Raw genomic sequence first — 25,038 nt, 5'->3', positions numbered from 1 at the left:
CCATATTTACAAAATGAAAGCTATCCCACACTCCTATCACTGAGAACCTGCTCGCTTTCACAAAAAACGAGAACAAAGAGAACTTCTCCACATGTCCCCCAATATGGGGCCCCCGCCACAGAGCCGATCCTGATTGGACGGCTGGCCTGCGGGCTCCCACCTATCACCTCCCTCGATACTGCGGGCGCTGAGTGTCGGGGGCCGTGATTGGCGGGTGTGTTTGGCGCTCGCCGAGTCTCTATCCTCCTCGCCGGAGAGGCGGATATTGAGTGAGGGGAGAGAGAGAAACAAGGAGTCCGAAGAGTTGCCGAAGCGGAAACAGCGAGACAAAGGCAGTCCGTGGAGCAGAGCCGCGCAAACACGCATCTTTGCTCGTACCGGGACATGGCAGAATTGTAATCGTACGGCTGTGCGACCCGGAGCCGCGGAGAGAGCAGCGCCTCTTTGTGCGAGTTGAGGAGCCGGTGTCTGTGGACGCGCCGAGGTGAAAAGCCCTCCCTCCCTCCCTCCCTCCGCTGAGCCCTGCGCTGCCGGGGCTTTGGGACTGAATTGATCCCAGTTCATACCCGTGGATGTGGACAGAGCAGCCCGTCTGACAGGTAAGAGAGCCCGGAGAGAGGGCATTTCTCCAGCTGCATGTGAGCCGCCACTGCCATCCTACGTTGTTAACCATATTTTGGGGGAGGGAGCGGGCTGAAAGAAAACAATCGCGTTAGAAATCCGGACACATGGGAAATACCTGTTTATAGCGACCGCAAGACCCATTTGCGACTTTTTAATTCACCTCGCTGGGGGCTGCGCGGTTTGATCGGCAGGTCAGATGGTCTTCAATCAGGGTTTGATTTGATTAGATAATAAGAACGGAAGTTTTTTTCTTCTTCCCTCCAATCTTCCTCGACTTGACCCCATTAAGCGAGATTTCAGTCCGATTGGATTTGACTGTGCCTTACTGCTTTTTATTTTAACTTCCTTATTATATATGTATTTATATACTTAACACAGATGTCTTGTTAGCAGATCCGCTGACAATGGATTCAGTAGATTACATTTTATGCTTTTACATTAGCAAGAAACAAATGGATCGCACTTAATAGGCATTTCTGTTATTATAATTGTGTAATATTATAAGAACTGCATTAGTACTGATTTGAATTGAATGGGACAGTGGCCTCATGTTTTTGTTGGTGTTGCTAACAAATTAATACAAAGTTTCACACATTTGAATAGTGAATCAGAATTAGTTTTGTTCTTGTGTGCTACAATGTGCTGCAATGTGTGTTATTTCATTTTTTATGTGTGACTTTATCAGTGTAATTGAGATGGCAATCTAAGATGTTATTTCATATTATAAACCTTAAACTGAAGCTGGTTAAACTTATTTAATTGAGCACTACTTATCCAAGCTGTCTGTATGTGTTCTAAGTATTATATGAATGAATCACAACCGGCAAGAATATATTTATGTATTAGTATATGTTGCTTCAAATTATATGAATTTAAAGGCTTTACATGATAATTTCCAGTCTTATATTTTGTAAAGTACGCTTGTGACTTGTGATTGCATTTATATATAGGCCTGTCCCTGCACCTCATGTATACACACCCCTACAAACGCAAGCAGAGACAAACACAGTACATTCATTTGTTATATTTAATGACATCTGTCAATGTATCACAACAGAGGGATGGCACTCTAAAGGTGAAGTAGACTTGTACAGAAAAGTCTACATTCAAGTACAAATGCTGGTCTAATTATGTTGAGCCTCTTTCACCATATAATTCATTATTTAACAACTGTGTTAATAATGTATTGGTTAAAATACATGTAATATGTTGTCATAATACAATAGTTTAAGGCAGATTTTGGGATAATTGCAAAGCTTGTCAACTTCAAACCTCAATCAGTGGATTCCATTTTAAGACGGTCTGGTACTGGAGAGAGATGACTTAGACCTGTACTTGGTCTAATCATAGGTAAACTTGAAAATTGTTTCAAAAGACAGATGTTGATTTGTAACACTACTTTCATATGTGATTCAATACATGCATTCATTTGAATTTCTATTCAGCATACTACTTAAACACAGTTATTTAAATAAAACAATTTAAGGTAAGGTATTTCCACCCGTGCACTATAAGTAGTCATTTAAATGCTTTTACCAAAAGTGATGTCGTGTTATCACTTACTACTTGCTCGCATGAGCAAGGTTGTTGTTTCCTGTAAGTTATTGCTGTAAAACTAAGGAAAAGCAGTTATTTGTATTAGTGTTTTGAATTTCACTTCAGAATAATTTATTGTAACTGATTTAATCTAAAAGCACACCTTAACATTTGTTCTCGTAATTTCAACACAATTATTGGAACAGGATGCCTGAATCTTGTGGTTTATAATAAAATGAAACGGGCTATATTGCCTTTGTATCTCTTCTACGTTTCAAGTAATCCAGGAGGTTGGGTAATCTGCATTCACAATTTTAATTGTCCTTTACCTGTGGTTGTCTTATTTTAAAGTAAAACATTATCAAGTTCCTATATTTGAGATGCATTTCCATCATGTTTAGGGTATATAACAAAAATGTAACTACTCCCACATTTTTATGGCAGTGCACATTACTTTATATTTAATTTAGTTACCGCATGGGCAGAAACATTTTGAAGATAAGTGGAAAAAAAACAAAAAAAAAAACATGGCAAAGGCAGTGTCAGACAGTATTTAAATATTTGTTGCCAATGTTTGGTGAACTTGTTTTCTGTATTACACCAATATAAATATTAGAGGTTTAAGATAGTTTTAATCAACATCAGTATCAGTTTATATATGATCTCTATACATTTATTGCATTTGAATGATATTTCAAAATATGTATTTATTGCATTTAACCCACTTGTTCATAAGAATGTTTTAAATTAACTGTCAATATAAATTATTTCTATATAATGCATTACATTTCCTTTATATTGAAATATTTCCAATAAAGGGAAAAAAATATATTTTCCATTTCCACCAAATTAACTTCTGTATCTTTAGAATCCTTTTAGAATGATAACGTTAATTATTTTGCAACTTATTTATTGTATTGTGTTGGGAAGTAATTATTTTCGTGGGAAGCATCCAAACTGCTTCCAATTTAATCGGACCATTACAATATTTAAAAGATTTCTTAAGTCTTATTCTATAATAATCTATTATGGTAGATGTTCCAATTAGCTTAGTTATTTTAGAAATCCAATACAACTTCAAGGTTGTGAGTCAGTCCCTTTCATTTGAATTAAGTCATCAGCTAGGAAAGATTTTGAACACAACAGCATTTCTTTTGTATGAATACGGATGTGTGGTATCTATATGAGATTTCAGATATTGATTTTGTATGTAATTTGATAACTGTTCAAAATCAAACATTTGTTTGAGGAACATTTTAATGTCCATGCTAAGAAAATATTCAATTAAAAAATAATTAATATAATTGGTACATTTTTTTCCCATGCAGTAGATTGATCTTTGAAATATAGGTTCTTTTTTTATTACTTTTATTTTTGATTTTAACCAATTAAATCTACTGTTGTTGGTTAGTCCTACTCTAACCTAGTTGTTTTTCTTACTTTGACTTATTATAAATAATGTACTAGCAGTCTATGCTTTGGTGGTTTGTTTTTCTCCTAAGTGAATTGCCCTGGGATAATGCTGTTCTTGTGTGTGTTCACTCTGGTCAGTGAAAACAGAGTTGACTACACAAATTCTACAAACCATAATTATTTTTGTTCTTTCATGTAAGAAGTCAATTCTGTACAATCACCTTATTTGTTCAAATGGAGTTAAACTAGTGTAACATCCTTTAATCAACTGACTAAATAATTAACCTCTTTATCACCATTTATTACAAATAATGCACAACCAAAGTAAAGCTATCTTATTACCGATAATACTTTTTTTTTTTTTTTTTTTTTTTTTTTTTTTTAAGAATTCAATACTATAATGGATTCTATAATTTTTTAAATTGTTAAAAGCCCATGGAAGATAAACGGTTTAAAATGGAAGTCTTCATTAAACCCTTAGATTATAAGGTTTATATATGAATCGATGCCTTTCAACATCAACATGCAGCTGAGGTGTAATCATGTATTTCTGCCATTTAGCTACTGTTTTTGTAGTTATGATAAACCATGGATCCCTTTTTGCTTTCTTGCACCACCATGTACCAGTTATTTCACTGACACAATGTAACTGCTATAAATTGGCATTTTATTAACAATTTATAACACTTTAATAGATAAATGAGAAATTATAGATTTCACAATAATGTCCTGTTGATCAAAACTGAATCAATATTAAAGAAAAAAAAATCCATACTGGCATGCTCAATATTACGATTGAACAATGCAACACATGCAGTCAAATCGATACATTGATTAAAGACAACCATATTTTTTCATGATATTGTATATTCTACATTTAATTTGTTTCCATTTGCAAGTGTACACTGTTTCTCTAATTTCCAACAAACAATAAAACTGTAAAAGAAATGTATTTTACACATCTGTCAACCTGGTCTGGATCTAAAACTAAATGGTTTTGGTCACAATATATCTTGCTGGGGAAAAAAGGGAAAGGAATTAATATAATGGATGTATCCAACAACTTTTGGATTTTAAATAGATTCCCCCCCACCACTCAACTTTGCTGCCTTCGGTTGTCCAGAAACCAAAAGATCTGCACTTCTAACTTTTTTGTCTTAATGCAACATTACAGTGAGTGTTTATGCTTTGTTCTGAAACACCGCTTGAAAATCTGAACTTGCGTAGCTGTAATTTGCTAGGAGTTCAGGGGCATTCTTCCATCCATCCAATGAGGAAACTGATTAAAATGACACTTAAGTAAATGGGAAGCAATTGGGGTTGCACCCTGCCTTACCAAACATTTGATTTTCTATTGTATATTGATTTGCATTTCATAATTTTGTTATGCAATTTGAGGACTTTTCAAAGCTTAGTGCTATTGTGCCTTCCCATGGACCCCCTAAGATGGCGCTGTTGAGAACTGCTGCATTAAGGTGTAAGAGAAGATTAAAAGGGTGTACAGGTATAAGGGTGCCACTAGGGTTTTGGATGCTGGACAGTCAAGGCAGATTGAATTGAAAGTTAAATAGCAGGGAGAAGAAGGCCACAGCCACATTATATTCAATATGTTTGTAATGCTCTGTACAGTGCTTTAATTTCCTATGATGTATGGTTTAATTTGTCTGGATATTGACGTTATAGATAATGATTAATAGTTTTGCATATAACTGAACCATACATTTTTACGTTTTTCCAATGTGAACTGAAAAGAATGTTTGACACTTGTAGCACCACTGTGTCTGTGCTCCCATAACATTGAACTCCTGAAAATGTGTCTGTGTGTAAAGTTATTCAACCGGGTTTCATTCAGGATACAACAGAGTCCAGTTAAACTGGATGCTTTATGAGGCATCACCTGCTAGCTTGTGGTGTGCATGGCATAGATCATCTTGGTGGAATAAAACCATGAAGGGAGTCCTGAAACATTTAATCATTTGAAGGGATTTAGAACTCTGTTATTCTGTATAGAAGTTACAACAAGCTCTGCAAAAACCCTGCTGATCACAGTCTCAGACCATGCCTTTTCTTATGACACAGGGGACAATGCAATCCAAGTATCCTGTAGGCCTTCAAGGAAAATCCATAATAGATCAGTGAGTTTGTAAACGTTATAATACACTTTAAAAGTTCTGACATCTGCTTTAATTTGACGAGGCACAGTTTTTATCAAATGTGTCCACATAAATGAAGCTTCATAAGTGTTAACTAAACACAGAAGAAAGACAGGATTGACAGAAGGGGAACGATTCAGTGTATTTTGCCTGTGGTAACTGAAACATTCCTAGAATCTGGGGGAATTGTTTAAAGACCTTATGCAAGGTTTAAGAAAGTTTAGAGTGTAGCCTATTTATATCTGATGGATTTTCAGTTATTTGTTTTATCTTTGGACTTTTTAAATTGCCCATCTTTCTTAAACACTTTTTTTAGCTTTTTACACTGTTTTATGGAGATTTTATTTTTTTAGGAATACTGTATGTAGGACAAAGGTTTGGAAACATAATGGGACTGCAGGAACAGAACCCCCTCGCTGCAGTAAGCATCAGAATGGTTTATAGGACACCTGATTTAATGCAGGTTGTCAGATTAAGAACAATGGCCTAGGTCCTTTGTGCAATAGCCAAAGTCCTGTTCATCAAATATTAATTTTGTTACTTAAACACACACACACCAGTCTTAACTCTGAACAATAGTAAATCATAGGGCAATTATTATTATTATTTTACTTATAGATCTTTAAGTACTCAGTTGGGCCCCTTTTTACATAATGTACTATGTATAAAACTGTGATTTCAGCTTCCCCACTTTGCACATGCTTCCTTCACTTTGGGACCTTTTTGTTCTTACAAAGTTATGAAGTTGTATCAGTATATTCCTGTACAGCAATCCATGCATCATAGAAGGCCAATATAAGGAGTTTATTTTCTGGTATATTATGAATAGGGGATAGAGAATCAGAGGAGGGATGCTAGAAATGTGTCACATCTTGCTACAAATAATATGCACTTTAAAAATATACTGAAGAGAAGGTATTGGCAGGCACCACAGTACTGTTTCTATGAAGGCTATGCAGATAGGAGGGGGTATGTGTGTTGCCAAAAAAAGTAGGTTGGCAGCTCTTGTACTTGGGAGATGACTTTCCCATCAGTGTCTTCAGCATATTTTTACAGAGATAATGGTAATCTGTTGAGGAATGCCATCTGTAAATAAGAATGAACAATATATTTTTTACTCCAAGTCTCTGTATATTTTTTTTGCATTCTAAAATTTGACCTGTAATGTGTATGAGGTTAAAATACGTAACCTTAAAACCTCTACTGTGACTTGTGCCGGCTAACCATGCCATGCAAAATGGTAAATGGTCATGTAATACACGGGTTAGTAATCTGATTTAAAAAAAAAAAAAAGAGTGGAAACTGAAGAGCACAGACGTTTTAAATCGTTATTACAAAGAAAAACATAGCTAATAGAAACCAGATTTAGGTATCATTTTGTCATTTGCAAGACTGACGGTCGGTGCTAGTTTCTGGTTGACTGATATGATCATCAGGTGGAACACTTGTAATCTGGATGAATAATTAGTCATGTGACATTTGGTCTCAGGGGCTGAATTGTGAGGCAAAAATAATTTTATGTAGTGCCTTTCACAGCATGGTCTCCTAGAGCACTGCAGGGTTTCCCACAGCTATATTCAGGCCAGGCAGCCCCCTCTGGCCAAACAAATGCCTCAACGTCCAACTTGTACACAACTTATAAAATGCATGAATTCGCCCCCCCCCCCCCGCACTCTCACTCACTCTAGTTTCCAACACACACACACACACACTTTCACTCGCTCCCCGTCAAGGCTGTGCAATTTTCTTGGTGTTTCAATTGATTAACTGTACTACACTGTACAGTTAATAAAATCAGGACATTTAAATGCATCCTGCATGTTGGATAAAATATTATATTAAAGCTAATTGTTAAGGATAAAAGCCCATAAGAATCATAACTGGGGAAAAAGGACCAGTGAAAAGCTAGCATGGTGCAGGAAAGCTTGAAAAGAATTCCAACTGGAACTGCTTGAGTTGTGAATAATGTACTGTAATTTAAAGTCTGTTTAAAGTTATTTATTGGATGCTGGTTCAGCTGGTAGTGTTATACCATGTCGCAATATCAATTGCATGCCTTTGTGTAAAATGTTCTTCATTTCAAAGATGCAGACATGTGATGGTAGTGCTTTATTAAAGTTGTAGTCCCCCAGGGTTTTGTAGTTCTCATGACATTTTGTACTTGAAATCACTATTTGTCTAATACAAGCAATGGTGTTGGATGTTACCATGCATTTCTTGAATATTATAAATAGTTTACCCTTTTCAGTTAGCTGTGAAAATTGCTGTCTGTCTTAAAAACTCCAGCTTGCATATTATAGTGTTATGTGGATCCTGCTTTCTGCAAAAATGCCAAATTCAGTTTTCAATTATTTTTCCAGCCTTGCTGTAGTTACACCTATTGTTTATTTTTTATTTTTTGCAGAAGCAGATCTCTATATACATTTGATCATAGAAAGGTAATATAATTAGTTACTCTTGTTTTTTTTTTTTTAATAGTAAGCATGAAACTGGCCTAATACTGTTAAATCAAATGTATTTATTACTGTTCAGTGTAAAATGCTTTTGGGATGAATGCACTTATTAAAACTGAGTCTCAAAATAAGTTTGTGACAGTGCTGGGGGAGCACTGTGGAGCTAAGCTCAGAAAAAGCACAGTGGAAAATGTGTCTGAAGAAATTCGGGAACAAGGAAGTCCTGGCTTTGAAAATGAATGAACAATATAAATAAAATTGATTGTTATTAATGCTTCTGCCTTAGGTATGTTGTAAATGGACATGGTTATGCTTCTGCCTGCTATTAGCTGCACAAAATAGTCCATCCAGTTTAATATAACTCCTGCTGTTGCCGGTCTCTGTCATGTCAGATTAAATGGTATTCAATAGAAACAATGTTGTTACTATCACAATAGTTACTTTTAAACTCCAGTTAATAATCAATTGTTCATTCTTAATACAGTTTACTCCAAAAATAATGTTTTGAACGATCTTCCTCTACTTTAATATATTAACACACTTTGTATGCTACAACAGTCAGCCTTGTGGTAACATGATTTTATACAGGACAGTATTTAATGTAGAATTGAAATTTCGGGAAGTCAAAGCCAATGTTGCCTTCTGCAGTTAACAGCTGCTGTGTTGAAGAAAAAAACAAAGCAACAAGGTTTCTCATTTCCTGTTGTTGATCTTATTGTTGTTTTCAAAGGTGGTGCAATTTACAAATAGTTATACAACTTCTCAAACCCAGAGAGCTATTGAGACCTTCATATGTCCAGGTTTGAACGAGCTTAAATCACAGTTCAATTTAATATACCGTTTTTTTTTTTTTAATAATTACGAAAGTTTAATGCGCTGATTCCTGCTCTCCATTTTCAATGTGATGCATTCATCCTACAGTGCATTACATTGAGGTCTTGTTTGATTACAAAATAAATACACTTGGCTATCTTCAGGTGATTTGCTTTATATTACTGACAGTATACCAAGTGCAAATGGTTTTGTCTGCCCTTTTTGTGGAAATCAGGTTTTAAAGCCACAGTTGTGTGTGCAGGTGCTTGTATGCAAAGCCACATACTGGCACTGACTCTTCAGAAGCAGCTGAGTGTCTGTCTCTCCTTCACTCCGTCTGACAGCAAGATATGCTGTCCTATCACTAGCATGGCCTGTCTGAAGTCTGGACAATCTGTCAGCCTGGAGCATGAAAAATAATTCACTATAGCCTTTAAAATAAGGGTTTTATGCAATGTGGAAATTGGTTACATGAGCTCTGCTTTTCTGTTTGCCCTTTGGATTTGACCTTGGTGTTTCAAAATGGTCTCAGAAATGCCTGTTCAACCTTTTAAGTTGTCTCGGTAAGCCAACCAGAATTTTAAAAAATACAGTCAGTGTCATTTGTTTGTGTGTGTTTAAATGTCATTTTGCTGACGGGGCCTTTTGATTCTATTTGGAACTTACACATGATGAGCCTAAACCAAAGCTGATTAACAAGGGCTGTGAATAACGGATTTCTTTCATCAAGATTCTCTCTCCTTTACATCGTATTATGGAAAAGGTGCAATGGAAGTTGGAAAAATGTATTTGTACCTCTTCTTAAGCACTGTTGAATATTCATAAAATTCTTTGCTGTTGGTTTAATGTATAAACGCCACAGCCTTCGTGAAATTGAGTGGCTTATTGAAATGTATTGGAATGCTGACCAGAGTGAAAAGTTAAGTATAAATGTGCTTGAATGTCACATTTCACTTCAGTTTTACTGTCTGTCAGGGTATTGCTGTTGTTGAAATGGACAATATACATTTTAAAAGGAGTTTTGCAGTATATGAAACAAGCAAATCAGTTGTATGGTGATCCTGCACATTTTTTTGCATGTTTTTCATTATTTTCCATCTGCCTCTGAACTGCTGAATAATGGTTTCAATAAATGAACTAATTACTTTGGCTCTCTTTAGGGAAACACCAACTCAGCTGTTTACTAAGAACAGATGTGAGAGGGTTTTAGATCATTTACAGCTTAATAAAGTACAATAAATCATTCATGGCTAATGTTTTAAATGTGTAACATTCCAATTTAATTCTATGTTTCTTGAACATGTACAGACTTTTCTGTCTCTTGAGATTGAGGATTGAAATGCTTAATGTTGTGGTGTTGTTGCAGGGTTACCATGGGCTTGACTGGAAAGAAATCGGAGAAAGGGCCGGTGTGCTGGAGGAAACGGGTGAAATCTGAATACATGCGTCTCAGGCAACTGAAAAGGTTCAGAAGAGCTGATGAGGTCAAGGTAAAGACTGAGGATCTAAATATTTAATGCATCATTCATTAAACTCTTCTCACTGTCCCAGTTTAACTATTTAAGCAACAAAGCCTCTCTGAAAGGCAGCAAATGATATCTGTAGATAATAGTGTGGTTTAATTGATGCAAACATGCTTTGATAAACCATAATTGTAGGAATATCCACAAGAGTCTTAACAGATGTCTTCTTTAATTTAGGCATGTTCCCTTTATAGTAAAAACCTGTGACGGCTGGGTTGCATTCTACGTTGCTGCAGCTGAGTAGTAGATTAAAAAAATAAATAACACTGACTAGGTTAGGTTTAGGTCATAAAATCTTTCTTATTTTGGTAAACTAGCAAATATCAGACTTAATAACTGATGGACATATGTGGTCTTAGTAGTGAGTATATTAACTCGGTGAGGTGAACCGAAGCGAATAATGAACTGTTGTGCTTTATATAGCTAGTGAAACCAAGTAGATTCCATAACTAGTCGACTTTTTGCAGGTACTAACTCATTGTCAGGCCCAAGGTTAAAGTTTGAAGGCCGAGTGATGTGATCGACTTAGACTAAACAAAATAGGAAGACTAAACTTTGTATTTATTTTGCTGTATCATGTTAATTAATATCAGTTCAAGCAACAGTATCTGCACTGTCTAAAAGCAAAGGAAAAAACAAATAGTACATTGTGAAAATGTTAAGATCATATAGTAATTTCACTGTTAGCTGTGCATCTTCAGGCATGTTGCATGCATAGCCAAGTTAAACCCTGGATTACAGTAGAATACAGAACCTATGTGTTGCATAATTTATATTGAGCTGTTCAAAAATGACACTCTTCCTTATACCAATGTGATAATTATAGACTTTTCTATTGCTTCACACAGCATTGCAAACTGTCACTTCAAGAGATGTTTATGAAAATGATATTGTAGGAAAATGCTTTAATTTAAGAAACAGTGACCGCTCATAGAAATGGTGGCTGCATCATCACAGTAGTTTTGTTATGCATACGTGCAGCACAATCAGTCTAAAAAGACCAAATGAAAACGGTATAATCCTGTCTCGGTTCCTCAATATTTTAAATATACACTGTTAATGTCAATATTGGCATGCATATTACTCTGCACTATTCTAGTAAATGTAATGTATTGTTCTCATACATCTTTAAATACATGGCTTTCAACAATCAGTGTATAGAAATAGCTGACCTAATCTAACAAATGAACGCTGCAAAAACTATTCGTCTTTTCCATATTTCTTCTGTGCATTTTTGCTGTCCAGTCTGAAAGTTGCTTTTCCCTTCAATCTTGTTTTTTGTCTGTTTTCTGTAGTAGTAATTATTTTATTTTATTGAATTGTGAATACCAAAAAGTTTGCATTTGTGTGACTAAGCATGTTTTGTGTTTTGTACTACAGAGTATGTTTAATTCCAATCGCCAGAAGATCCTTGAAAGAACCGATATCCTGAACCAGGAATGGAGACTGCGCCGGATACAGCCTGTGCACATCATGACATCTGTAAGCTCCTTACGTGGGACCAGAGAGGTCAGCACCCATAGCTTATAATCTAGGTTCTCCAAAAAAAGCACCACAAACTGGACCAGCCACAAATGGTATCCAGGTTTTATTCAATTACCCCCACTCACACTCAGCTCCAACTTGCATCAAAGGCCCGATCAAAGACCATGTGTTTGGCACATTCATACCCATGGAGCATGCCTTGCTTGCATCAGAGGTTCAGCCACATTGAATGCCATTGAATGAAACTAGTTCAGGAAGCACTCTCTTTCAGCTTTGATAAGAGCACTTCAGTCTAAACTTAATGTCCCAAAACTTATTCGGACTGTGACTGTACACCTATAAACAATACAGATCTAAACCCTTTCCAGTGCACCCCTGATCCTTTATCGATCATTTCATTTTGGTTAGATATGTTCTCAACCTCTTGCATGTTTTATGAGTTGAAGTGAAATATGAAATACTCTTTTTAAATCTGGTCATGCGTGTTACACAGTGCTGTTTAAGAGACCACTCAAATGTTTCTATTTTTGAATCAATGAAATGGAGCAAGACAACTGCTGTTTTATGCTCTGTACCAAAATGCATCTGAATGTACAAGGGTGGCATCAAAGAGATTAATTTAAATATAACAATCTTCCTCTCACTTTGAATGGGATATTTTACTTGATCTAAATTCTTTCATAGAGAGACACTGAGCACTGGGAATAGTAAAAGCAACCTCAGACACCAAAAAGAGAATTTTTCAATTAAGACAAATCAAAATATATATATATATATGCTTTATGCTGGAGATCTAAATTACAGAAGACATATCTGTACATGTCTACTCCTATTGGAGCAGGAAAGGTTAGATACTTAATTTAAACAGTCTTTAAGAAATAGTTGAAGTAACAGTATTTTTCTCCTTAATGCACACATGGTGTTAGATTAGATCACAGTTCCCCTAGATTCCCCTAGATTTAATTGGGCATAATAAGCAAAATGTGTAGCCAAGGTTCAAATATGCATATTGTGTAATTGTAATTCTAAAGTCCTTATCTGGGGAGTGTTTAAGAGTAGTCTTTATGTAATTGGTTATTTACAAGGTTTTCTATGTTTGAATTGTCCCACAGAATATTAAGTATTCAGACAATCAGTATGTTCAGACTTGGTATAAACACAACTGGCAAATATGGGTTGCATAGATGTAGTAGTCTCTAGAGCATGGTTTGAAATAACATGTTTCTGAAAGCTTAACAGATGAGCGTAGTCAGCCCTGGTTGCTCAGTCTCTTTCTGAAGATGATGCAGATGCAAGTTTCACTTTAGTGATAACCTGTATAACATGTTAGACTTGGCTTTTTATGTTTCATTGTTTAAATGTATTAATTACACAGCCAGTATTCACAACCGCATAACTCACAGAGGAGGCCTACAACATGTTCAAAACAATTATACAAATGTAATATTACCGATTCAAATTATTTTTGTACAATGCGTAATACATTAAACGGTCGTAACGTTGCTATCTGCCAACTTGGTCGCGCTATAAACACTGTTCTAGCAAAGGACAATATTATAAATTGTAAATAACCTGGAAATGCTCCTTTTTATATAAACAAAAAATACCTAGGCTAATTTGGGGTGTATAGAAATTTAAATATATTTCAAATATTTGTAAACTCTTTGCATTAATTGCTAATAAATAAAACATAACCACTTCACAAGGCAGATTTTTTTATTATTATTACACAGCAGTCATCATATTTGACTTTAAATTCTATACTTGACATCACACTTTGTCCAAAACACATTTTATTATATGAAACTAGAAATTGTATAAGCTCCTAAAACACAAGACTGCGTCCAATCTAATTTTCTTTAATTTAATGCAAAACATAATTTTAGCTGCATTGCTGAATTAGTTAATTCTACTGATGAGAAATTATAGATGTATTTAAATATTTACTATTCATTTAAAATAGTATTGTATGTGCTATTGTTTGAAGTTTCTGTAGTGGAGAATTCTGATTCTGGTTCAATATAACAGTTTCAGGAGATTCTTAATAATTTTTTCAGTCTGAACCAGATTTAACTTTGTAAACATGATAAAACTGGATGTTATAAGACTGGACTTACCTTCCTTTTGCTTGTTTAAATAAGGTGCAAATATGTCTACCATTCTTGAACCTCATTTTGGTTAATGCAATTCATTGGCCTACTTTGAGTTAACTGCATTATCAATAAAAAGTGTCCCTTTCTTCCTCGTTTTCATCTTTTTAAGCTGCCTCCGTTGTAAGATACATTAGCAACAAAAATTACCAAGCTCTGCATCTGGGCGATCAGTAATCTTAATGCAGCTGCATCTGAACTCCTGAAGGCTGTGTTTTTCTTCAGTCTCATGGGAGTTTGTGTTATATTTTAGCTGATAAGACTAGTTCTTTTAAACATGCCTCTACCTACCCAGTAGGTGTACAGCAGCTCAAGTGTGAAGAATATTACCACAAAAGGATTTATCACCTGCCCTTGAATGTAGTACATTTCAGACTTTTTCACTTGACGTTTGCTTTGTAGTATATTTGGTGGTACTTCTGCTATCAAATGTGTCCATACAGTCCATCCCATTTGTGTTTCTCATAAACATACTGTACATTCAGTGCTTTTTATTGTATATTTTGTAAACTCTGTATGGGTCAAATATCCTTAGTGACAACTGAATTGAATCACATGGGTAAAGATAATGGCAATTGACGCATTTCCCCTGCAGTGTACTGTGGACAGTGGATTCTCTGAGTTCTCCAAGCAAGTCATTCCTCTGAAGACACTAAATGCTGTCGCTTCTGTACCTGTTATGTACTCTTGGTCTCCCCTTCAACAAAATTTCATGGTAAAGTAATGTGATTTGTTTTTGTTCGTTAGTGGTCTGCTCAAACTGTCAAATTCTCAGAGAAAAGGGATATAACTGACTCGGTTATGGAAATTCAGTTAGTGGAATTTTTAATGCATTACAAAGTATTGTAGATTGTCTGGTCATTGGAACTGGTGAATAGGAGATAAGAGCCCAAAATTATTCTGTGAATGCGGAGACTTCGTAATTATCAGTTTTAATCCATTCTCCTAATTTATAAGCTGTGCAGTGCATAATGTATCTGTAGAGCAGCAAAGGACTAGCAGGGTGGTAAAATATAGAAGGGATTCACAATGTTAAACCCCCGGTTTTTGTGTTTGTAATTACTTGGCTAAACTAAAGTCGTATGATAAGCATCCATCATCAGGGCTTCGAGAAATCATGTTAGTTCTGTCGGTCTTTCCTGCTGTAGGTGGAGGATGAGACAGTTTTGCACAATATCCCTTACATGGGAGATGAGATTCTGGACCAAGATGGCACGTTCATCGAGGAGCTCATTAAGAACTACGACGGGAAGGTCCACGGAGATCGGGGTGAGGGTTACTGTGAGATGCGCCTTCAGAACAGAGCGCTCGTATCATTCTGCAAATGCAAATGATTAAATCTGTCTCCAAGTGAATTTTCGTGTATTTATTGTTTAACACCCTTCCATCTTTTTCATCCTACCAATAATGGGTTTAATTGGAAAATGTACCCTTTTAACATTATTTAAGCATTAAAATTGGCACCTGGGCTTTTCTTTTTTTCCTTTTTTCTGGTCATTCCTTCCCCCTCTCCACCATTATTCCTACCATGAAGAGTGTGGCTTCATCAATGATGAGATCTTTGTGGAGCTTGTCAATGCACTCAATCAGTACAGTGACAATGACGATGATGAGGATGAAGATGACCACCACGATTACAAGCTGGAGAAGTTGGACCTGTGTGATGGGAAGGACGACAGTGACGACGCGAGGAAGGACCAGATTTTAAGTACAGAGGGTACAGCAAGACGCTTTGTACAGATATGAGTCCTGATTAGTGGCTGCCTGTTTATTGGCATTTCCTTAAAAAGCAAGGACATTTTTAATATTGCCTTTGCTAGATTATATCAGTGTATTTTACGTATTGTTTTGCTTCAGAAATTTCTGAATTTAAGTTTTTTTCCCCATTTTCACTTACAGTGATGCCTAATTTTGTTTGCTTTTCAGGTGATGAAAGTGAATGTTCAAAAAAGTTCCCCTCCGACAAGATATTTGAAGCAATCTCCTCGATGTTTCCGGACAAAGGATCAACAGAGGAACTCAAAGAAAAGTGCGTCTGCATTTTACGTATTTAATGTTTTACTTTATTGGAATCAAAATCAATTACCCTTTTTGTTAGCGTCTGTTTAACTGCTTTCAAATACCAACCAGTGTTAAGGTAGTAATAAATCACACAAGCTTGTAATTAACTGAAGCCAATTCCCAAAATTGTTGACGCAACAACCCTTGAGCAGCAGTGACTCGACTGACGCATGTTATTATAGAGAAGGAATGCAGGTGTGCCGGGCTCATCTCTGTGCCAAGAGATCACATTTAATGTCAAGCTTTGTGACGGTGCATAGTTTGTATACTATTGGAAACATCCTTTTTGATATTTGATACTCAATGTGGTTTATTAATTTTGCATCCATATTGAATTTGGAGCAGTACATATTTATAGCCCCATATAAGCCAATGTTCGGCTTGGTTGCTGAAATGCAGATATGTATACAGGTATGGAGCACCTGATTGCTGAAAGTCCTTGTCTCCGCTCAGGTACAAAGAGCTGACAGAGCAGCAGCTCCCCGGGGCTCTTCCTCCAGAGTGCACCCCCAACATCGACGGACCAAATGCCAAGTCTGTCCAGAGGGAGCAGAGCCTGCACTCCTTCCACACGCTCTTCTGCAGGCGCTGCTTCAAGTATGACTGCTTCCTCCACCGTGAGTAGCTCCATGTTCCCACTCCTGCGCAAGTCAGGAATGCACTGGAAAAGTACCTCAATAAGCTTTTCATTCAGTAATGTTGATTCTCCAATTGTATTTTGTAACCCACCCTTTTTGCAATCACCATTTTTATATGTAAATATGTGAATTATAATAACTTATTAATTGACAATAGCCTTCTGTTTTTTTCCCACTTTTAAAATTATTTATTTTCTTTAAAACCTTTCAGGACTTCTTTAGTCTCCGATATACAAAGATGGCTGACATTAACATTTAGCACGGTGTGTTTTCTTTCCAGCTTTCCATGCAACCCCAAATACATACAAACGTAAAAACATGGAGAACCTGGTCGACAGCAAACCCTGCGGCCTTGACTGCTATATGTATTTGGTGCAGGCAAGTGTTAAAGTAAAATTGCATCTCTCACAAATGTAGGGGAATTAAACAATCAGCAGCTTTGTCTTTCATAGTCAAATATTCATAAATGTTACTGAAATTACAATTAGGAGTTTTCGATTTTAATTTAGTGCAGTCAGAATGTTTTGAATTGATGTAGAAGAGAACTAAATGGTCTCGTATTCCTTGATTTTAATCTTTGACTACCTTACATTTGTTAAAACACGCGTTTCCTGCTAATCAGTTTCTATGGAAGTAGTGTTGGAATTAATGGTTGATATCTAAATTAAACCTGTTTTTTTCACATAATCTGCTCTTTATGCAGTTTATCGCAACAGATCAGCAATTGCAAAAACAAAACAAAACTAAAAGCCCAGATGTGCTCATGGAGGTTGTGTGTTTTTGGAGCAGGATGGCATGGTGAGGGAGTATCCAGCAGGTCTGGTCGGGGAGAGAGCGAAGACCCCGTCGAAGCGCACTGTGGGGCGCCGCCGGGGGAGGCTGCCCAACAGCAACAGTCGGCCCAGCACCCCCACTGTGAACATGTCCGAAACCAAGGACACCGATAGTGACAGGGAGGCAGGGGGGGACGCCGGGGGAGATGTCAATGACAAGGATGATGATGACAAGAAGGAAGAAACCACCAGCTCCTCAGGTGCTTTGATCTTGACTTTCATATCTGGCTTACCTTGCACAAACCCACAAGGAATAGGTTTCTATAGAGACCCTAATATGTTTTAGTGCTCTATAAAAGTGCATGGGCTTTCTTTACAGTTCTTCCTACAAATTATTAGTGCTGGTCTCTCAAGTCCAGGTGTTTGTCCCAAGCACAGTTCATGGAAAGGACGTAGCAAATGTTTGTCAGTGTCCATCTGTGTGAGAGCCAGTGACTATCTAAATGTTTCCAAACTTATATTAGTCTGTATTGTACACATTAGCATAGATCTGTACAAGTTTGTGATGCACTTGGGTGCTTTTGTTTTAAAGACAAAAGGGAATCCATGAATTGAGTATACTGACTAAAGTTGTATAGTATAAACTGTCTTGTGAGCTTGTTTATAAATAAAGATTAAACTCCACTCGGGAAAGGAACAAAATGACATGGTGCCTTTGCCAATGGCTGGTTTCCTGTGCGTTTCTGCTGACAGAAGCCAACTCCCGCTGCCAGACTCCTGTGAAGCTGAAGCTGAGCTCTGAGCCCCCAGAAAATGTGGACTGGAGTGGGGCGGAGGCCTCCCTGTTCAGGGTGCTCATCGGCACCTACTACGACAACTTCTGTGCAATAGCCAGGCTAATTGGTACAAAGACCTGCAGACAGGTAAAACCACTTTCAGAGCCTGTTTAAAAAGAGCAAGAGTGGATATTTTATCTGGTGACACTGCACTGGTATTAACTTGTAAGTAAGTAGAAATGTATATATTGTAAAACTTGTTGATTTATGAAAAGTAGTTGTTAGTAGATAATTTAAAATATGGGGCTGTAAATGCATTTACTACAGCTCTCTCCTGGATGAGTGTACTAACTTACCTTGCTTTCATGACAAGTTTCTTTAATACCAATGTATAATGTTCTGCTGTATCAATGTGTATTGATTTGCTTCTTGATGTTGTGCTCAGGTGTATGAGTTTAGAGTAAAAGAATCCAGTATCATTGCACGTGCCCCTGCAGAGGATGTAGACACGCCCCCAAGAAAGAAGAAGAGGAAACACAGGTAAGGATCTAAAAAACGGCAAATCTGAGAACCACTCTGGATTTGGATTTGGATTTGGTCTGTAGTTGACTCATTTCAGGTCGACTGCTGTAGCAAACTCACACACAGCTGCTACTTATGTCCCGTTCTCTTGGTTACTGTTGTAGGTTGTGGGCAACACATTGTAGGAAAATCCAACTGAAAAAAGGTTTGTGTATGTTCCTTTTTCCTCTTTTTACAGAAATGCATCAATGTATCATTAATGTGAACATTTAATTTATACCAAAAAAGATAATTAATCCAAACCAAGACTATATACAGGAAAAACATTTTAATTACAGAAATGATAGGGTCTCAAATCCCTGTTTTAGTGTAAGAGAACCACTTAATATGGATCATTTAGTAATTCCATATTTATTTTGAATATATTAATTTTAAATTCAATGTATTAATCCTCTTTGGTTTTGGAAGTAGTGGTATTACAGCTGTGCCTAAAGGTTGTATGTGCTGTTGAATGTTTTCAGACGGCTCCTCGAACCACGTGTATAACTATCAGCCGTGTGATCACCCTCGCCAGCCCTGCGACAGCTCCTGCCCCTGTGTCATCGCCCAGAACTTCTGTGAGAAGTTCTGCCAGTGCAGCTCTGAGTGTGAGTACCGACCGGATCCAACTGGGAACAGCAGCAGGGTCACGGGAAAACATCACTTGAAACGATGCACAATGACTGGTCATTTCAATCACACTGATCTGTGAATCAGGAACTTGAAGCACAACACACTTGGTTCACACTCCTCTACACAACACGCACGAATTTTCTGAACCTGCGTTTAGTTCTTGGCCCAAGAGCATGTCTGGCATGCCTGGTCCCTATGGCACTAAGATTGAAGCAGCTTCTTCCAATGTTTTTGCATATTTATCTCCTCAGCGATGCATTCTGTGTGCTGCAGGCGTTTGTGCGTACCATAAATCCCTAATGACACACCATTGCATTTACACTGTTGTTAATTCTGCATATAGTGAGGAGACGCAAGATGTTCCTGTTGGATGCACGAGAATGTGTTACTAATGCGATTTTCTTAAATTCATTTTTTTTTTTTAAATCGCCACAGTACGTGGTAATGCCCTTCCTCCTGCCCCGAGCAGCTCATGTGTGGAATGGTAAGGGCCGCTTGCTTGGCCGTGTTTGATGCCTCTCTGCTGTACTGCAGGTCAGAACCGTTTCCCGGGCTGTCGCTGCAAGGCTCAGTGCAACACCAAGCAGTGCCCCTGCTACCTGGCGGTGCGTGAGTGCGACCCCGATCTGTGCCTCACCTGCGGGGCGGCCGAGCACTGGGACAGCAAGAACGTCTCCTGTAAGAACTGCAGCATCCAGCGAGGGGCAAAGAAGGTGAGCATCTCGGGGGATGATCCTCTTGGTGTGGGCTGCTGCCATGGGTCCCAGCCAATTTGGAGCATCCCAGAGGATGGATAGATCACACTGAAGCCATGAGACTGGATTGTGAGAGCACTGGGCTTGTCATTGCGAAACTCTAGGAAACTTGCAGACGTTGTTTATAATTTGTCTCCGGGATCTAGGCCAGCCATTTCATGAAGGATCCTAGTTTACCCACATGCAGTCCTGGCTTTGTTTGCTCATTAGGAGGGAAGTGCAGAAGTGCGGTGACTTGCTGGAACATCTGGCTCACCTGATTTTTCTATTTTTGCCTTTTCAAATGACCAATACCCTTTCAAGATGCATGTAGCAGAAAAACAGAGGTACCAACACTGTATCCTATAATTACAGTTAATACATATACATACATACACACATTTTATATTATATAATATATGCATACATACATATTATATAATAAATATATATATATATAATAAATATATATATATATATATATATATATATATATATATATATATATATATACACACACACACGCACATATTATACATATATATATATGAACTGTAATTATAGGATAGTGTTGGTACCTCTGTTTTTCTGCTACATGCATCTTGAAAGGGTATTCAAAAAATGAAGAATGCTCAATTTCCTCTGAAATAAATTTAAACTGTAATTGTAAGTAATTGGCCAAAAGTAATTGGCATCCACCATTGTTTATTGAATATTTAATAGAAATCACTTTGCTTTGCATTTTGTTTTTCAACAATGAAAATGGCATGGACAAAAATGATGGGACCATCAACCTAACCTAAGTCAATCACTGCAATCAAACGTTTTCTGTAGCTCTCAGTGAGACTTCTGCAGCTGTTAACAGGTAGTTTGGTCCACTCTTCCTGAGCAAACTGCTCCAGCTGTCTCAGGTTTGATGGGTGCTTCTCCAGACTGCAAGCTTCAGCTCTTTCCATAGATGTTCGATAGGATTCAGATCAGAACAGAAGGCCACTTCAGAACAGTCCAATGTTTTGTTCTTATCCATTCTTGGGTGCTTTTAGCTGTGTGTGTGTTTTGGGTCACTATCCTGTTGGAGGACCCATGACCTGAGACTGAGACAGAGCTTTATGACACTGGGCAGTACGTTTTGCTCTACAATGCCTTGATAGTCTTGAGATTTAATTGTGCCCTGCACAGATTCAAGGCACCCTGTGCCAGACGCAGCAAAGCAGCCTGAAAACATAACCGAGCCTCCTCCATGTTTCACTGTAGGTATGGTGGTGTTTTCTTTGAGAGCTTAATTTTTTTTTGTCTGCGAACATAGAGCTGATGTGACTTGTCAAAAAGCTCCAGTTTTGACTCATCTGTCCAAAGGACATTCTCCCAGGATTGTGGCTTGTCAATACATTTTAGCAAATTCCAGTCTGGCTTTCTTGTTTTTCTTCTTCCATGGAGGCCACATTCACTCAAAAAGCGATGGATGGTGAGATCAGAAACTGATGTACCTTCACCTTGGAGTTCAGCTTGTATCTCTTTGGCAGTTTTCCTTGGTTCATTTTCTGCCATTCGCACTATCATTCTGTTCAATCTGGGGTCGATTGTCCTCTTGCGGCCGCGCCCAGGGAGGTTGGCTACAGTTCCACGGACCTTGAACTTCTTAATATTTGCAACTGTTGTCACAGGAACATCAAGCTGCTTGGATATGGTCTTGTAGCCTTTACATTTACCATGCCTGTCTATTCTGTCTGATCTCCTGGTGCACACAATGATACCAGACGGCACAGTGACTACTTTCCACCATTTAAATAGGCTGAATGACTGATTGCAAGATTGGAGACGTGCGATACTAATTAAATATACGAATTAGTTTGGAATATCACTATAATCCAATTATTTATCTTTTCTAAGGGGTACCAATAAATATGTCCAGTCCATTTTTAGAATATCTTTGTAGAATGAGCAATAATGAATCTCTTTTCACAGCTTCTTTGCTTTATTCTATGACATACCAAAGGCATGCAAGTATACATGATGTAATAGCTTTTAATTTCATCACTTTTCAGGAGGAATGAAGCATTATTTTAGCTGTAAGGGTACCAACAAATTTGAGCATGTCTGTATACAGCTCTGGAAAAAAGTAAGACACCACTGCAATTTTTTCTTCATTCAGCATCTCTACATGTATGGCAGCCATTCCATTCCATTCATATTTTTATTTGGAATTTGGGAGAAATGTTGTCCGTAGTATAGAATAAAACAATGTTCATTTTACCCAAACACATACCTAGAAATGGTAAAACTGAATTTTGCAGTGGTCTCTTTATTTTTTCCAGAGCTGTAGGTTCCTGTTTTTTCTTTCCAAGTATTTTTCTCCTTCACCCTCATTTATGAAGGATGGTAATCTAAGTAGCTTGAAATCTCTAAAGTCTTCAGGATTGTAAACCTGTGTCAGTGTTTATAAAGATTATACCTATTTATTGTCTCAAAGATTAAGATTTTGTTCCCACATGGTTCCCACACTTTAGAAAGTATACTTTGACATGACTCAAGCTTTTTTGGTTTTGTTTTGTAATATGGGTGTCACTTTTCTTCTCAGCACTTGCTGCTGGCTCCCTCTGATGTGGCAGGGTGGGGCATCTTCATCAAAGAGCCAGTCCAGAAGAATGAGTTCATCTCTGAATACTGTGGAGAGGTTAGTAGAACATGACGAGTGTCCATCAGCTCTTAACACCCATTACACTTCAATGTAATACAACATGCAGAATAGAATGATCTTATTGTGTGCACACATTTCTGTAACAGTCTGCATACCTATAAAATCAATCTACCTCCCTAATAAACCTTCAGAAAACTCACTCAGAATACATTTGAACCGGAAGCCTTTATTTCCAAGTGTATGGCTGCTTGTGGGTTTACATCTGATTGCACTCGCACCGCCCATCTGCCTCATCGCTTTAATTACTTTGTAATCTGGCCCAGTCATGATGAAATGATACAGGTTTGTTGTCAGAGTCGACAGATACGTAATTTCTTAATAAGACAGCTTGGTGAGGAGGCCATGGCATATGTGAACAGCTTGCCAGTGATCAGCTTTGATAACCTGGCCCACTTGTGTGAGATCAAGCACAGTCAGCAGTGGGTGTAATTCCAGGGGAGGGGGCCGGGGCTCAAGAGCTGTGTATGGATTTCTGCTGTTCTCGTCGATGCTAAAAGCTTTGGAAGATGATTCAATAAACCCTTTTTGCTTGATGGCCTTTTCACACGTTGTTTGTGGGTATCCAGTTTCACAGATCGCTGCACACGTGGCGTTCAGATGCCTTGTGTAGCCTGACGCGGTGCTGTAGATTGTGAATAAAGTTGACTACTTTTTCCCCTGCAGATTATCTCCCAGGACGAGGCCGACCGCAGGGGGAAGGTGTACGACAAATACATGTGCAGCTTCTTATTCAACTTGAACAACGGTACCCGCCATCTCTCCGTCTGCCATCACAGGCTTCCTCTGTAGTGCGGCGGGCTGCCAGTCCGTCACTGAGGGAGCTGGACTCCATTGAGCTTTTTTCCCCCCTTGTTTTCTTTCAGATTTCGTCGTAGATGCGACGCGCAAGGGCAACAAGATCAGATTTGCCAACCATTCCGTTAATCCAAACTGCTATGCAAAAGGTACAATCTGGCCTGTGGTGAACATGAGGAGGATGTTTTACACAAGCAGTTAGATTATGATTTGTTATGACGTCTCGATAGTAACTTGATTCCTCTCTCTCTCTCTCTGGTGCAGTTATGATGGTTAATGGAGATCACAGGATAGGTATATTTGCAAAGAGAGCCATACAGACTGGTGAGGAACTTTTCTTTGACTACAGGTAAGAAGAAACTAACCATATTGGTTCTTTATAGGTTTTACCCACTGTGTGTCAAGTTTTTACAGATCAGAACCGAACACTTTTAAAGTCTTGTTTTAATGTAATGTTGTGTATTTAGGTAAGGTTGTACTTCAGTTGTTCAATAAAACTTGAGATGTTCTGTAAGAAATGCACATGATCTAATTTTGTTGGCTAAAAATAAGGATGGTAGCAGTGTTGAACATTTATATTTGAGTTGATGTGTGTCTAGCAGGAGAGAGCATGTGTATGCATTGAGTTCGGAGGATTTACAGGTCATTACCTATAACAGTGACATCACATTTCCATGAATGCAAAAGACACTTGCTTGAAATACACTTAATGATTCTTTTAAAACGCAGGACCATGATCGGTTCTGCCGTCTTTTCTCTCGGGTGCTCAGCTGTTCTAAGCGATAGTGCATGTTTATTTAGTTCGACCCCTGTGTGCTCGAGTGCTCTGGGAGTCCATCTGCGGCGGCTCATTTCGTGATTTCTTTACTTCCAGGTACAGCCAAGCCGACGCTCTCAAGTACGTGGGTATTGAAAGAGAAATGGAGATTCCGTGAATCCATCTACCTCCTCTTCAATAAATGCCTTATGCTCTTCAGGAATTTTTAATACCACGTACATTTTTAAAACATGTTTGATACGGCAGGAGCTTGTAGGGTTATATAAAGATCTCCTTTAATAGTAATTTATAACAGTAATTCCAAAATCAGCTTTCTACAGTTTATTTTTTTCCCCTGAACACCTGCAAGTTTTTGTATCAAAAGGTCTCATTGTTTTGGAATACATTGTGCTACAATAATGGAACAATTTAACATGAAATAAAACAATACTTGAACATTCA

The 25,038-nt window shown here is 37.7% G+C and overlaps 1 protein-coding gene across 7 annotated transcripts; it reads left to right on the top strand.

Annotated features, from left to right (window-relative positions):
- Positions 1-248: 248 nt before the first annotated feature.
- Positions 249-25,038, top strand: ezh2 (enhancer of zeste 2 polycomb repressive complex 2 subunit). 7 transcript variants are annotated; one of them, XM_066721951.1, is made up of 21 exons: positions 249-599; positions 8,131-8,164; positions 10,359-10,482; positions 11,896-12,024; positions 14,746-14,865; positions 15,299-15,419; positions 15,685-15,867; positions 16,077-16,179; positions 16,665-16,828; positions 17,130-17,227; positions 17,639-17,882; positions 18,376-18,545; positions 18,844-18,938; positions 19,082-19,131; positions 19,442-19,567; positions 20,127-20,305; positions 22,905-23,000; positions 23,688-23,769; positions 23,888-23,968; positions 24,084-24,168; positions 24,694-25,038. In XM_066721951.1, exons 3-21 carry the CDS (start codon positions 10,366-10,368, stop codon positions 24,752-24,754), a joined length of 2,304 nt encoding a protein of 767 aa, XP_066578048.1. In that variant the 5' UTR covers positions 249-599; positions 8,131-8,164; positions 10,359-10,365; the 3' UTR covers positions 24,755-25,038. The 7 variants fall into 7 exon arrangements, with proteins under 7 accessions (XP_066578048.1, XP_066578082.1, XP_066578073.1 ...); XM_066721985.1 differs by lacking the exon at positions 8,131-8,164 and having other exon boundaries at positions 11,896-11,997; XM_066721976.1 differs by lacking the exon at positions 8,131-8,164 and having other exon boundaries at positions 19,085-19,125.

Source organism: Amia ocellicauda, chromosome 2, assembly GCF_036373705.1.
Source record: "Amia ocellicauda isolate fAmiCal2 chromosome 2, fAmiCal2.hap1, whole genome shotgun sequence".
In the NCBI taxonomy this organism is placed as follows: Eukaryota; Metazoa; Chordata; class Actinopteri; order Amiiformes; family Amiidae; genus Amia; species Amia ocellicauda.
The sequence above is the reverse complement of the archived record's forward strand: the minus strand, read 5'-3'. Positions and strand labels throughout refer to the sequence as shown.

Excerpts from the sequence above, each read along its gene's own strand:
- ezh2 (XM_066721944.1), top strand. The coding sequence starts at position 10,366 with ATGGGCTTGACTGGAAAGAAATCGGAGAAAGGGCCGGTGTGCTGGAGG. Across the intron at positions 15,868-16,076 it reads CCAGATTTTAAGTACAGAGG|GTGATGAAAGTGAATGTTCA; the intron begins GTACAGCAAGAC and ends TTTGCTTTTCAG. Across the intron at positions 20,306-22,904 it reads TCCAGCGAGGGGCAAAGAAG|CACTTGCTGCTGGCTCCCTC; the intron begins GTGAGCATCTCG and ends TTTTCTTCTCAG.